Source organism: Eschrichtius robustus, chromosome 20, assembly GCF_028021215.1.
Source record: "Eschrichtius robustus isolate mEscRob2 chromosome 20, mEscRob2.pri, whole genome shotgun sequence".
Classification (NCBI taxonomy): Eukaryota; Metazoa; Chordata; class Mammalia; order Artiodactyla; family Eschrichtiidae; genus Eschrichtius; species Eschrichtius robustus.
In genome coordinates this window covers 58,919,512-58,933,981 of record NC_090843.1, presented here as the reverse complement: position 1 = coordinate 58,933,981, position 14,470 = coordinate 58,919,512, and the positions used below count along the sequence as shown (strand labels likewise).

The window sequence follows — 14,470 nt, the reverse complement described above, 5'->3', positions numbered from 1 at the left end:
GCCCTGCGGGAAGCGGGGTTGGAGGATCGCTCAGGGCTGTGGTGCCGTAGGAGGGGCCGGCTCCAGAACGGGGGCATGCCCTCGAGGGGTCCACGATCCCCTGCCTGTCCTGCCCCAGGAAGTGGGTGTCTGTCCTTCCTCCAGCCCAAGTCTCAGACACCGCTTTGCCCGTCAAAATGCACTGGAGCCATTGCCCTTCCTGCTCTTGTTTCCATCTGGAACTCTCCACACCCTGAGCCCCAGGTCTTGGATCCTTCCTTTGATGGGTGTCTTTTATGTGCGGCTGGGTTCCTCCTTAAACCAAGTTGTTCGTTTTCTGTCATTCCTTTTCTCTAAAAGGACCATCCACACCAATCCTTTGTGGTTGCCCACCTGCTTGGACTCACTGAGGGTTCTTGACTCCCTTCCCCCATGCCACCATCCAGGACATCCCTCCTTCCATAACAGCCCCCTGGGGGGCTCACAACACACAGACGCGTGATGGAGGAATGCCCCCCCCCACCCCGGACTCATACCTAAGCCCCAGGCTGCTTTTAGCACAAGCACCTATGGCCCCTAATGTGTCTCATGTGTCTGTCCTAACGTGGGCTACTGTCCCCTCTCCCCGCACTTGGCCGTGGCTCTCGGGAAGGGGGGAGGGTAGTTGCCTTCCTGACCAGAGTTTATCAGCTGACCCGGCAGCCCCTGTGTGGCCACCTGCGGCTCTGGAGATTGTTTCTGGCTCACCAAACAGCCCATGGTCAAGGCGCCATTTTGACACAACAGTGTCAAACACATAAGTGTTGCAGGAAGGGGGACCGCTTCCAGGGCCCGAGAGTGGGCTCTTGTCTAACACTTGGAAATGAATTGTCCGAGGAGACACACGTGCTGACAGAGCAAGAGACTTTATTGGGAAGGGGTGCCCGGGCGGAGAGCAGCAGGGTAAGGGAACCCAGGAGAACTGCTCTGCCACGTGGCTTGCAGTCTCGGGTTTTGTGGTGATGGGGTTAGTTTCCGGGTTGTCTCTGGCCAATCATCTTGCTTGGTCCATAGTCTGACTCAGGGTCCTTCCTGTTGGCGTATCTCTCAGCCAAGGTGGATTCCAGTGCGAAGGATTCTGGGAGGTTGGTCGTCTCCTCCCTCTTTTGGCCCCTCCTGAATTCTCGGGACCTCCTGTTGTGAGACAGCTCAGGCAAGCGGTGATCAGCATGCCTGGCCAAAGTGGGTGGGTTTGGTCAACAGTTCCCTAACATTTTAAGCGCATTGATGTTTGTTTCTCAGTGATGCAGGCATTAGAGGATCCCCAGCCTCACTCCATCCCCGAGTTGGATGTGGCTGGAGTTCAGGGGTTGGCTTGGGAGTGAGGCTGGGCTGGGTTTGAGGGCATCAGTAATGGGGTAGGATTGGGAGGTGCTGGGTCAAGAATGGGGTGGGGTTCAGGGCTGAAATTAATGGGTCTGATGCGTGCACTATTTCGCTATAGAAAAAAGAAATGCTGAAAGTGAAAGCTGTATTTTTTTAAGCATAGTCAAAATCTTATGCCCCCTCCGCCACCTCACTTTATCCGGAGCTCACGGCTCTGAGTCTCCATTGTTGTGAAAAGAGAATTGGTGGGGGAGGGACCAAAGAAGAGCCAGGAGAGACCCAGGGAATGCGTCACTCATCTGAAGTTAGAGACCCTCGGAAGCTTGGAGTTAAGGGGTCCTCAGTGGTCCCCTGGCAGCCCCCCTCCCCTTTTGGGTGCTGGGGCTCCTAGACCTCAGCCCGGCCTGGGGCTCCCCGCCTCCTGAGACCCCAGCCTCCTTATCTGGAATTCTGCTTTAGGGATGCCGTTCCCAGTCATACCTGCCGGCTCGAGGACCGGTGGGGCCTGGGAGAGGTGGCCCAGCCAACCACGGTCTGGTGGGTAGGCCTTATCTGGCCACCAGCCCACATCCTGTCTGTTGAGGGCCTGGTCCGAGGCCCAGGTAGGAGGCGGGGGGCGTAGATTGGTCTCCCCACGTGTCCACAGGATCTGACAAGGTCTCGAGACTGGGAGGTCCGCCTGGGACAACCCGGCTCTCGGACACTGCTCTGTGTTCTGGATGCTAGAGATGATGTCCAGGTGGGGCTGCCCCGTGGCAGGTACCCACATGGCTCGACCCTTCACTCCCTTTAGGCTTTTAGTCAAAAGTCACCTTTCAGTGAGGCTCCTCTGGTCACTATCTAAAACTTCAGCCCCTCCCCCAAATTGCATATCCTCCCTCCCTGCTTTATTTTCTTTTCATCACTTTACTGTTATTTATCATACTATAAATTTCACTTGTCTTGTTTATTATTACACACACACACACACACACACACAAAGAGATACACTATAATATAAGCTGCATGCAGACAGGAATTTTTGTCTGTTTTGTTTACTGCTGTACCCCAGCACTTAGAACAGTGCCTGGCACCTAGTGGGTACTTGATAACTATTTAATTAATTCACTTATAATCAATTTATAAAATGAAGCAACAAGACGAGATGGTCCCTGTGGCCCCTTCCAACTCTGATTCCTTGTCCCTCTCATTGCTCGTGTTCATTCAGCTGGTCATTCAGCAGATATTTATTGGAGCCCTAGCTAGTCAGAATGACCCACTCTCCCTTAGCCCAGGAAGTTAAGACCCTGCTCAGCGGACCCCTAGCACAAAAAAGAGATCAGAGCAAGCCCTGCTGTGCCTGCCCGTGTCACTCGTTTGGGCCCCACATCCTCAGTCATGAGCTGGGATTAGCCGGTGGTGAGTGGGGGTGAGGGGACACAGCCAGAGAAGAGTGATCCAGGGGAGTTCTCAAGGTGTCAGAGAGGTACCCATGGAGACAGGAGCCTTCGGTGCTGGAGAGCATGGTGAAACTCAGAGAGTGAGAAGCTCTTCAAAGCCTGTTTGTGTTAAGGAGAAAGGCTCAGCTTGGTGCTTTACCCTTAACCTCTTGAACGCTTGCTAATCTCTCTTTTTTTTTAAAAAAAAAGCAAGCTTCCAGCTCTAAAGCCTTGGCAGGCCATAGTACCTGACTAGAATTTAATAATAGAGTTTTGTGATCATTATATTCATCTTAGTTATTTTCTGTTTATGACAAGTGACACTAGCCGTTTTACTTAGAGCAGCAATGTAAAATTTGCTTTTGGGATAATTTTGAACCAAAAAAGTGCAATGATTTAAAGAAAAATAATGATTTATAGGTGGTATGTCAAGGCAGTATAGGAGAGACATACGTTTAGGAAATATTCAACAAATATTTATTGAGCACTTACTATGTGCCAGCAGATGTTCTAGGTGTTGGGGATGCAGCTGTAAATGAAACAGACAAAACTGCTGCCTTCCTGGAGTTCACATCCGAGTGATGGCAGAACAGTGATCCAGATACTTAGTGACATTCCAAGGAGGGTGGGCGCCAGAGGCCATCGCTGGCCCCCTGGGTTCCCGACATTGCCGGGCACCAGCTGTCCCCCCACACCACGGAGTGAGGGGCCGAGGGGACCCCCAGCTGCAGGCGGCATCGGGCAACAGCTATGGCAGGGCAGGAGCGGAGCCCTGGACGTGGCAAGGCCTTCATGGGGAAGCTCCTGCCAGAGTCCCGGGCAGAGGGGAGGTGCCACTGGGCTGTCCGTGCGCCTGCAGGCTTGGCGTTGGAGCAGGGGTGGGTGGGTGCAGAGCCGGCACTCAAGATCTGATGCTCCTCCCTGGCAGACCAGCTCCCGCCGCGCCCTGGAGCGCTATTTCCACGCCGTGGTGGCAGCCGTGGAGCAGATGGCCAGCGAGCCCAGCCCGAGCCGGGAGGGCCACCTGGAGAAGCTGGAGGAGATTTACTGCTCGCTGCTGGGGCCGGCGGAGGCCGCCAGGGGGCGCTGCGGCGGTAAGCGGCAGGCGTGGTGAGCTGCGGTCCGGGTACCCTGCAGGGGGCGCCAGAGACCGGCGCTGTACCTGCTCCGAGTCCGCGCGCGTGGCTGAAGCGGGGTGGGACACACAGCGGCTCCCGGGAGCTTGAAGGTCCCGGGCTAATTAGAAGGTGGGTAATTAGGGTCATGATAACAGCTGACACCTACTGGGCACCTACTATACCGCAGTTGCTGTTCTCAGCAGTTTACATATATTAAATCAATTAATCCTTACAGTAGACTACTTATGAGGTAGAAGGCGTTAACCCCATTTTGCAGGTGAGAAAGCAGAGTTAGAAAGAGGCTATAAATCTTGCCCGAGATCACCCAGTTAGTAAGTGGCAGAGCTGAGATTCAAACCCAGGCTGTCTAGTTCTTAACCACTATACTATAGTAACCAAGGGGTCCAATGGTCCACGGATCCTCTAAACAGCATCCAAAATAGCATCTGAGTCCACATCACTTCCATCTGGTCTCACAGATTTTTATTCCAACGCTTCCTTTCTGCTTGCATTTTTATAAGACAATGCCATACACTGATGGGAAGCAAGCCCGTGTGTGTTGCAGAAACTCCAGAGAGCCCAGAGAAGTGTCTGGAACATATATTTTCTGGCTATTGGAGGACGGTTCTGATTTGTGTCCTGTTTCATGGCCACTCAAAGCACCCATGGAGTTTGTCAGCCTGATGCCCCGAACACAGGGTGCACCCATAGGTACACAGCATTTGCCTGAGGACTGGAAACCATGGGCAGAGGCCAGTGTGCCAGCCCTCCCTGGGCTTGACCTCGGCAGCCCCAGGTGGGGTGGAGACTGCAGAAGTCAGGGTGAGGCAGGCAGGTTGGGCACCTACTTAAAACTTCCTCCTCCTTCTCAGCTTCCTCTTATTTTGCTTTAATATTCTACACTGCCTCTGATTGCCACATGGAAATGTCTATTCATGAAGCCTCTCCCCTCCCAAAGCTGGGCCAAACCCTGGGGCAAATCTGGCTTTGCTCTCCTTGGGTACCACTTGTTAACTCAGCAGTAAATCTGCGTGGGCAGGACAAGACCAGTCTGGGCTGCCCCCACCATCCCAGACACATCCAGGCACCTGCCTCCCGCCCAGACTTGCCCTGCGCACCTTAATGACCAGCCAGCACCCGCGTTGAGCCCCTGCTGCTGGGAGGCAGCATGGGACAGTGGTTATGGGCACCGTGTCATGGGTAAAAGCATGGACTCTGTAGCCGGGCTGCCTGGGCTCAGATTCTGGCTCTGCCACTTACTGTGTGACCTCAGGCCAGTTACTTAACCTCTCTGTGCCCCTGACTCCTCCTCTATAGTGAAGATAATATTACCTGTGCCCCAGGGTTGCTGGTAGGACCTGGTGAGATGATAGCACTGTGGGCGTGGTGAGAACAGTAGTAAGTGTTCTGTGACCGTGGGTTGCTCTCCCCTAAGGAAGCTGGCAGCCTTGTTCAGGAGGGAGCTGTGCTATGTGGAAGTTAAATCCTAAGGCTACATGTTAGGTGTGCCCAGTGGGCAGCCAGTAAGGTCTGGAGAGGGGATGACTCCCGGGCTGGAGTGTCAGGAAGGTTTCTGGAAGGAGGAGAGGGGGGTTGGCTGGCCCTGGTCTCTCCCCTGGATGCAGGCTTCCTGCTGCCCTTCGTACTTGGCCGTGACTATTTTCAGCACCAGGAGCAAACGTTAATTGAGCATCTACTGTGTGCAGGCTCCTGGAGGAGGCCCTGAGAAATACGGAGGCCTTTCCCCTGGTCTGCATGTGGCCAGGATGTCTCTGAACAGTGGGAAAGGCAGCATGGCTGCAGCGGGGCGGGGAGAGGGAAAAAAGGTTGGGAATAATGCAGTGAGCTGGCTTGTGAAGGGTCCTAAAGGCCCAGCTAGGAAGTTTGCAGGAAACTGGGAGCTGCTAGGCATTCCTGGGCAGGTGTTAGGCCCTGGATGAGCTGATGGTGGCAGAGAGGCAGAGGAACTCGACAGGGCCAGATGCGGGAGGGCAAGGGTCTCTGCCACCCACCCCCATAGGTCCCACACAGGAGCTGGGGGTGGGGCGAGGGCAGAGAAGAATCCCACAGTCCTCTCCTCCGTGGTGGCCACAGCCTGCGCCTTCCTTCAGGTGACCGCCCCCAGGCCCGGCTGCCAAGCATCCCTCTGCCCAGCCCCCATATCACCTTCCACCTATGGACCGATGAGGAGCAGCTCTGTAAGTGCAGTGCCTTTGACCCCTCCGGGGGGAGGGGGCTGGAAGTAGTGGTGTGTGCGTGTGTGCCTGTGTGCGTGTGTGTGTGTGTGTCTGTGCATCTGTGTGTGTTTGTATGTCTCTCGGTGTGTGTGCAGGTGTCTTTGTGTGTCTGTGTATGTGTCTTTATGTTTGCATCTGTGTGTGCACTGTGTCTGTCTATCTCTATGTATATTTATTGTGTATCTGTGTGTATGTCTGCGTCTGTGTCTCTGTGTGTGCCTGTGTCTATCTTTGTGCGTCTGTGTGTCTGTGTTGTGTCTTTGTGTCTGCCTGTGTCTCTGTGTGTGCCTGCCTATGTGTATCTTTGTGCATCTGTGTGTCTGTGTTGTGTCTTTGTGTCTGCCTGTGTCTCTGTGTGTGCCTGTGTCTATCTTTGTGCGTCTGTGTGTCTGTGTTGTGTCTTTGTGTGTCTGTGTATGTGTCTTTATGTTTGCGTCTGTGTGTGCACTGTGTGTGTCTATCTCTATGTATATTTATTGTGTTTCTGTGTGCATGTCTGCGTCTGAGTCTCTGTGTGTGCCTGTGTCTACCTTTGTGCGTCTGTGTGTCTGTGTTGTGTCTTTGTGTCTGCCCGTGTCTCTGTGTGTGCCTGTGTGTATCTTTGTACGTCTGTGTGTCTATGTTGTGTCTTTGTGTCTGCCTGTGTCTCTGTGTGTGCCTGTGTGTATCTTTGTGCGTCTGTGTGTGTCTGTGTTGTGTCTTTGTGTCTGCCTGTGTCTCTGTGTGTATGTCTGCGTCTGTGTCTCTGTGTGTGTCTCTGTGTGTCTGTGTTGTGTCTGTGTGTGTCTGTGTTGTGTCTTTGTGTGTCTGTGTGTGTCTGTGTTGTGTCTTTGTGTGTCTGTGTCTGTGTTGTGTCTTTGTGCGTCTGTGTGTGTCTGTGTTGTGTCTTTGTGTGTCTGTGTGTGTCTGTGTTGTGTCTTTGTGTGTCTGTGTCTGTGTTGTGTCTTTGTGCGTCTGTGTGTGTCTGTGTTGTGTCTTTGTGTGTCTGTGTGTGTCTGTGTTGTGTCTTTGTGTGTCTGTGTGTGCCTGTGTGTATCTTTGGGCGTCTGTATGTCTGTGTTGTGTCTTTATGTGTCTGTGTGTGTCTGTGTTGTGTCTTTGTGTGTCTGTGTGTGTCTGTATTGTGTCTTTGTGCGTCTGTGTGTCTGTGTTGTGTCTTTATGTGTCTGTGTGTGTCTGTGTTGTGTCTTTATGTGTCTGTGTGTGTCTGTATTGTGTCTTTGTGCGTCTGTGTGTCTGTGTTGTGTCTTTATGCGTCTGTGTGTGTCTGTGTTGTGTCTTTATGTGTCTGTGTGTGTCTGTGTTGTGTCTTTATGTGTCTGTGTGTGTCTGTGTTGTGGCTTTGTGTGTCTGTGTGTGTCTGTGTTGTGGCTTTGTGTGTCTGTGTGTGTCTGTGTTGTGGCTTTGTGTCCGCCTGTGTATCTGTGTGTGCTCCTTGTTCCCTGAGTTGTTTGCAGCATCTGAAAAGAGGATACATTTTCTCTATGTCAGAACACTCCGTGCATTAGCCACTGGCCACATGTGTCTAGAAAGTGTCACATGCCACGATGATGCCAACAGACAATACATGTCCCCAAGAAGGAGGCAGGCACAAAAAAGTTATGGTTTCCGGAGCAGGAGGGGGCCTTCTAGAGAGGCCCACTTGCCCACACTCCCCCTCCACCCTGATGTCTGTCCCCCAGTCCCCCTGGCTCTTCTCAAGGGAGGGGGGAAGATAGAGCGGCAGGTTGTGGTGGGAAGTGCCAGACTGGTGAACCGGGTTCAAGGCCCACACGTCCTTTCACGTGCTGGGTCACCCGAGCCGGACTCAGTTCCCTGGGGGCCTCAGTGTCCTCATGAGCAATAAAATGAAGGTCGATCAGAAAAGCCAGGAGCTGATGCTCTGTTATCTGTGTCCCGGGGGAAACTGGGGGGGAGCTGGAGAATGGAGGTTGCTAATGAGCAAATGTGGAGAAGAGGGCTCCAGAGTCAGGAGGCACTGCTTTAAGCTGATTTCTTCGCTACAGGACTTCTCAGAGCCTTTAAGATGTTTACTTGTGGCAGGAGTGTGTGCGGTTCTCAGTATCTGTTGGCCACAGAACCTCTGGTCCTTCACGGAGCATCTCATGGGGCTTCTGTTCAGCTAACGGTGTGTGGGAAACACGCAACCACCGGCCTTGCCAGGGTGGGGCCCTGCCAGCCTCGCGTCCCCTCTCTGCCCTGACGGTCCCCTTTGTCTCCGCATCCCAGGGGAGGAACTGGTGCTCTTCCTGCGCCTGCGATCCCAGCTCCGCCTCAGTGCAGACTTGGAAGCCTTGGATCTGCAGGGCTTCCTGCCAGACCGGGAGTTGGCCCGGGCGTCCGTGCTGTCCACCGACAGCGGCATCGAGCGGGACCTTCCTTGGGGGGCCGACGAGCCGCCCACACCCGGCAGCCCCGAGGTGGAGCGAGCCGGGCTGCAGCGCAAAGGGGGCATCAAGAAGCGGGTGTGGCCCCCGGACATCCTGATGCTCGGCAGCTGGGATGGGCCCCCGGGGCTGCACCAGAGGATTGGCAGGCCCAGCGGGGATAGGGAGCTGCTGCCTGGGGTCTCCCGGCTGCACACGGCCCGCGTACTGGTGCTGGGGGACGACCGGATGCTGGGACGCCTGGCCCGGGCCTACCACAGCCTCAGGTAGGGCCCCGAGGGGCACAGGTGGGCCCAGCCTGTGCTGGTGAAGGATGGAAGGGTGGGGGGGGGTGCTCAGGAGACCGAGGCCAGGGTGGGAGGGCAGAGGATGGTGCACAGTGCTCCCCCTGCCCTCGCACCCAGCTTCCTGCTTTACTGCACCCATTCTACAGATGAGAAAACAGAGGTTCAGAGAGAGTAGGTCAATTGCCCAGAATCAAGAGATAATAAATAACAGAGCCAGGATGTGGAACCAAGTCTGTCCGAAGCCAAAACACCTGCCCTCATGCCTGTGCTCTGCTCCCCCTTGCCAGGAAACGAGAGACCCAGAAGTTCTGCCTCACCCCCAGACTCAGCCTGCAGCTCTACTACATCCCTGTGCTGGCACCTGAGGTGGCTGGATGGGGGGGGCCGGGGGACATGGGGGAAGAGATGGAAGGTGTCAGGAGCAGGAACTGGGGTCATTCTTCCTTAGGATGTGGTGCTGAGAGAGACCTGGAGGCCTTCTGTCGCAGAAGCCACAGATGTGGGCCCTGGGGGCTGCATGTGGCCAGAGAGAGATGCTCTCTCACTGGGAGCATCGTTTTGCTTTTCTAATGGAATTAATGGCAAGCTTCTCAGACGGGGCTCAGACACACACACACACACACACACTCACCCACATACACACCACCCTTCCTGGGGGGCCGGGAATGAAGCCGCACTGGCAATTTTTCATTTCTGTTGCCCACTCTGCTTCTGACTGGAGAGCATTAAATTCAAGGCAATACTTGTCTCTCCCCTTTTAAGGCTGATGATCATTTTTCAGTGTCCCTGGCAGGCATCCTCAGGGAAGGGGATTCCAGCTTCATCTCAGGTGTAAAACAAGTCTTCACATGGTGCAGAAATCGACGCCCCAAGAGGTTGAGTGATTTGGCCACATTCCCAAAGCTAGTTGGCCTGGGACTGGTACCTGGGGACCCTCCGGGTAGGAAGAGAGTGCCAGAGAGGGCCTGACAGGTCTGCCCTGTCCCCTCGTCCCTTTGTCCCCAGAAGCCCACAGCATCCAGGCATTCAGAGCTCGGAGAGTTGGCTGCGTTCCTGGGCCGCGCAGACCCGTGGTACGAGAGTGTCGTCAACACCCTGTGCCCCGCCATCCGCAAGCTGGCAGAGATGGTAGGGCAGCGAGGGCAGGAGGGCAGGAGGGAGGGGGTAGGGGGTGTTTTCTTGACCCTTGACCTCAGGAGGCAGCCCAGGGAGCCCCATGAGGGGTGAGGCAGGAAGGGCTACAGAAGAGGAGCCCTAACCAGCTAGTGGCTGGAATTCACTTGGAGCGCATACCAGGCACCTACGGGAACGCTATGGAGAAGATAAAGTAAAACATTCTTAAGTGCGTAGGCCGATTATATGCCTTCTCTTGTGAGTTTCTTGTGCTATTTTCTCTCCAACTGCAACAGTTCATGCTTCCTGAGCACTGCCACATGCCAGGCACTGTTCTAAGCACTTATACGCAGCAGCCCTACCAACCAGGTACTCTTGTCTGTCTACAGGCGCTATGGCCACTGCATCCCCATTTTACAGACCAAGCAGCTGAGGCACAAAGAGATTAGGTCACTTGCCCAAAGTAACAGAAGGAGTCCCGCTTGGAATCAGGCAGCTTGATTCCAGAGCATGTTCTCTTGACCACAAGCCATAGTGCCAATCCCCTACCCCAGGCAGCAGTGGGGGGCAAGGAGAGCTCATCTTTTACTGATTTGAAAGGCCTTCCCTTTCTGCTGTCATATGTGCTGCAGACATTTCCCCCCACTTTTTTACTCACCTATCAATTTTGTCAGAGTGTTTTCTTTGACTTACAGAATTTCAGTATTTTTACCCTTTATGGTTTTTGCCTTTGGAGCCATGCTTTGAAAGGCCTTCTCCACTCCAAGATTAAGTAAATATTTACTGATAATTTCTCTAACAATCTTATGGTCTCAATTTTTACATTTAAATAACCTCTCTGCCGTTAATTTTAGTATATAATTTTATTTTTTCCAAGTGTTTAGCCAGTTGTCCTAAAGCTATTTATTGCGTAAACCGTCTTGCCCCATCGATTTGAAATGCCACTTTTATCATTTACTAAATTGTCACACATGCTTGAGTTGATTTCTGGATACCTATTCTTTCTGATTCATCTATTCATTTTTGTATAAATTAGCACTTTTTAATGTTAATATCTGGCACGGTACATCTACCCCATTACTCGTTCAAAACTTTCCAAACTTAGAAAGTCTTGTTTCTTTATCTTTCCAGATAAATTTTAGAATCCCTTTGTCAAGTTTTATTTTTAATTCCCTTGGGATCTCGATTGAAATTTGGAGAATTAACATCTTCAGCACATTATGTTACACTCTCTGGGGGTGAGGTATAACTCTTCACTTATTAAAGTCTTTTTGTATCTCCCTCAGGAGAGTTGTACAGTTTTCATCATATAGATTTTACCCATTTCCTGCTAAATTTATTCCTTATGTTTGATAGTTTTTTCTTATAGTTGTGGATTTTTCTCCCATTATATTTGGGTAGTAGTTACTGCTAGTATAAAAGGAAGTTATTGATTTCTACATAATTACTTTCTAACTGGCCACATTTTGCTTCATTGCCTGATTGATTAGGGCATCTTCTTATATTCTAATAAAGATATTGGAGGTAGGCATCTTTTCTGAATTATTACTTATCTGAAAATGTCTTTGCCTATATATGAAAGACTGTTTAGCTGGGTATTAAAATACCTTTTCCTCGAAACCTGGAAGATACAGGAGAAACATCTGATGCAGGGTCTCATTTATACTCTTTTGTTGGTAGCTTTTTTCCCTGCCAAGACACATGTAGGATTTTTATTTTCCCCTGCTCTCTTTCCCCTTATAATTAACAATTTATGTGGCCCTTACACTTACTCCAAAAGCAGTTCCACATGAAGAAAATGGAACTAGTGTGAACAATGGCAGCACTATTAGAATAAGTTCATAGTTCCTCAGTGTGAGCTTTTTGAAAGGAACAAGATTTCAATAGACCAGATGTGAAAGTTAGACGAGATATTATAAGATTGGATATGGGTGAAATACTCTGAGCTTCTTTCCAACTCTGATACTATCAGACGTTATATAGACGTTCTGTTTACCTGAAAAACCCATTATGCTTTATAATCATATGGGGTTGGGGAAGGCCTGTAGGACATGGCACTAGTCATTTCCCAATAGCATGTAAACATTAGCTCATGTATTAATATATTCAGATGCCACAAGAACTCAAAGAGACATCAGATCGTCTGGTTCCAGCTCTCATGCCCAAGGTTACCTGGCTAGTGAGTAGCTAATGCAAACTAGAACCCACTCCAGTCTCTCTCATCATGACTTAACATTCTCAAGCATCTTGTCTACCCCAAGCACCCAGCACAGCGCCTTATACACAGAGCTGCCCAATATGTCTGTGTGTGATTGAAATGAATCAGAGTCCCTGAGATGGGGATTTAGACAGGCATCTTTTGATTAGGAGCAGAAATTGGGTGGTGGGAAAGGCTTGGACTGTTGAAGGACCAGCTGGGTTAGTGTATCACAGAGGGCACATGGGGGCTTTGGAGCTTCTCTGTTAAGAAAGTGGTGGGAATTCCCTGGTAGTCCAGTCGTTAGGACTCGGCACTTTCAGTGCCGGAGCTCAGGTTCAATCCCTGGTCGGGGAACTAAGATCCTGCAAGCCATGCAGCATGGCCAAAAAAAAAAAAAAAAAAAAAGGAAGAAAGTGGCAGCTCCCACAGTAGGATGGAGGAAGCTGGCTGAAGACAGTACCTCTCCCTCACTCACAGCCTCTCTCCCTGGACACATCCCAGACCGTAGACCCCTTCATCCTGGATGCCATCACCTACTATGTTCGCATGGGCACCCAACCCATCTATTTCCAGATCTACGCAGTCAAGGTAAGCTTCCCACCTGGGGCTCCAAGGAGACCATGGCAGCCTGCTGGACCCCAGGACCCCACAACCTAAATACCCTGGCTCCAGGGAAACGGGGGGCCAGGATGCAAGTCATAAACTCATCCAGACATTCTTGGTTGTTAACTTTCTCTTCTTACTCTCTGGATGAGTCAGATAATTATTAACTCCTAAGGCCTCAAGTTCAAGCAGAAGCAGGTCTTCTTCATGTGGAAGGTTCTCTCCCTTACCTCACATCCTCCCCTTCATCCTTGCCAACCCTCACGCCCTACAGCAAAACTGCCCTCACCTCTGCTCCTCTCAGCCCGATTGGGTGCTTCTCCTGGGTGCCCCTGTGATGCCCTGGGCCTCCCTCTGACACCTCACTGCCACTTTGTCATGTACCTGCAGATGCCTGTCCCTCCCCACCAAGACTCTGAGTCCCTTGAGATAAGAGACTGTCCTTTGTTTATCTTTGAATCTCCTGCGATTAACACCATAAAGTGTGTGTGTGTGTGAGTGTGTGTGTGTGTGTGTAAACCAAAGAGCGGGTCAGTGTGGGACTGGCTGGGTGCAGTGGGTGTAAAGTTAGAGCCAATGTGAGGTGGTAAGAAGTTCATGGCTTTGCCTCCCGGTCCCTCCACCTGCTTACTGTGTGATCGCGGGTACCTCTACCTCTCTAACATTCATTTTCCCCATCTTTAAAATGGGAATAGGGACTTCCCTGGTGGTCCAGTGGTTAAGGCTCCGCGCTCCCAATGCAGGGGGCCCAGGTTCGATCCCTGATCAGGGGACTAGATCCCACACACATGCCGCAACCAAGAGTTCGCAGGCCGCAACTAAGAGTTCGCAGGCCGCAACTAAAGATCCCGCATGCCACAACTAAGACCCAGCGCAGCCTAAACAAAGACAGAGAGAAATACTAAAAAAAAATAAAGAAAGAAAGAAAAGGTGGGGCCGTCTCAATTGGCACAAGCCTTTCTCCTTTCTGGAAGGCAGGTGCAATGTAGGAGGTGGGGCAACCATTTAAAATAGGAATAGTAATCTTCACCACAGGGTTTCTGTGAGAATTCAAATGAGCAGAAAAATAAATTAAAAGATAGGGGAAGATAAGGGCAAGGAAGTCGGCACAGGGAAGATTTGAGGGCAGCGGTGGGCACTGGGATTAAAACCCCGCATCCCGGGCTGCAGGGGTTAGGGGGGAGCTGCCTCTGCTGGGCACGGCCTCCTCCAACCTCCCTCCTCCCCGCCTCCCTCCAGATCTTCTTCAGTGACCTGAGCCAAGACCCTGCAGAGGACATCTTCCTCACCGAGCTCAAAGTCAAGATCCAAGACTCCAAGTTCCCCAGAGGTGAGCATCTGTCTCCCCTTTCCCAAAGCTTACCCTGACTCAGCTCCTCAAGCCCCGCTTCCAGAAAGTCCTCCCACCTCTCACCTAATGGTTCCCCCCAACCCCCGTCCCACCTCTGCTGAATACCGGGGTGCTTTCCCCCCTCCAAGCCTGCCCAGACTGAAGGGCAGCCTGGCCCCCCCGAGGTGCTGCCTTTCCATCCCGGGACAGATGCAGCTTCAGCTCCACCTCAGTGAGGTGGGGAGCCAGGGCGGGAGGGACGGGGACCTCCCGCCTTCGTTCAGCCTCTTCTCGCTCCCTGCAGATAGTCTTTCACCCAGGAGGAGGGGCGTGGCCGAGGGCCCAGGGGCTGAGCTCTCCATCTGCTACCAGAAGGTCAGTGTGTGTGGCGTGGTCAGCAGGTGGCCCAGAGGCACAGCTGGAGGGAAGCAGA

The 14,470-nt window shown here is 52.2% G+C and overlaps 1 protein-coding gene across 1 annotated transcript in view; it reads left to right on the top strand.

Moving 5' to 3' along the window:
- Nucleotides 1-14,470, top strand: part of PIK3R6 (phosphoinositide-3-kinase regulatory subunit 6) — a 35,416-nt gene that overhangs the window by 13,968 nt on the left and 6,978 nt on the right. Inside the window, exons 8-15 of the mRNA XM_068530783.1 lie at nucleotides 3,691-3,856; nucleotides 5,992-6,078; nucleotides 8,347-8,770; nucleotides 9,079-9,157; nucleotides 9,797-9,919; nucleotides 12,582-12,692; nucleotides 13,947-14,037; nucleotides 14,342-14,412. Coding sequence (XP_068386884.1) covers nucleotides 3,691-3,856; nucleotides 5,992-6,078; nucleotides 8,347-8,770; nucleotides 9,079-9,157; nucleotides 9,797-9,919; nucleotides 12,582-12,692; nucleotides 13,947-14,037; nucleotides 14,342-14,412 — 1,152 coding nt within the window. The remainder of the gene's footprint in view (nucleotides 1-3,690; nucleotides 3,857-5,991; nucleotides 6,079-8,346; nucleotides 8,771-9,078; nucleotides 9,158-9,796; nucleotides 9,920-12,581; nucleotides 12,693-13,946; nucleotides 14,038-14,341; nucleotides 14,413-14,470) is intronic.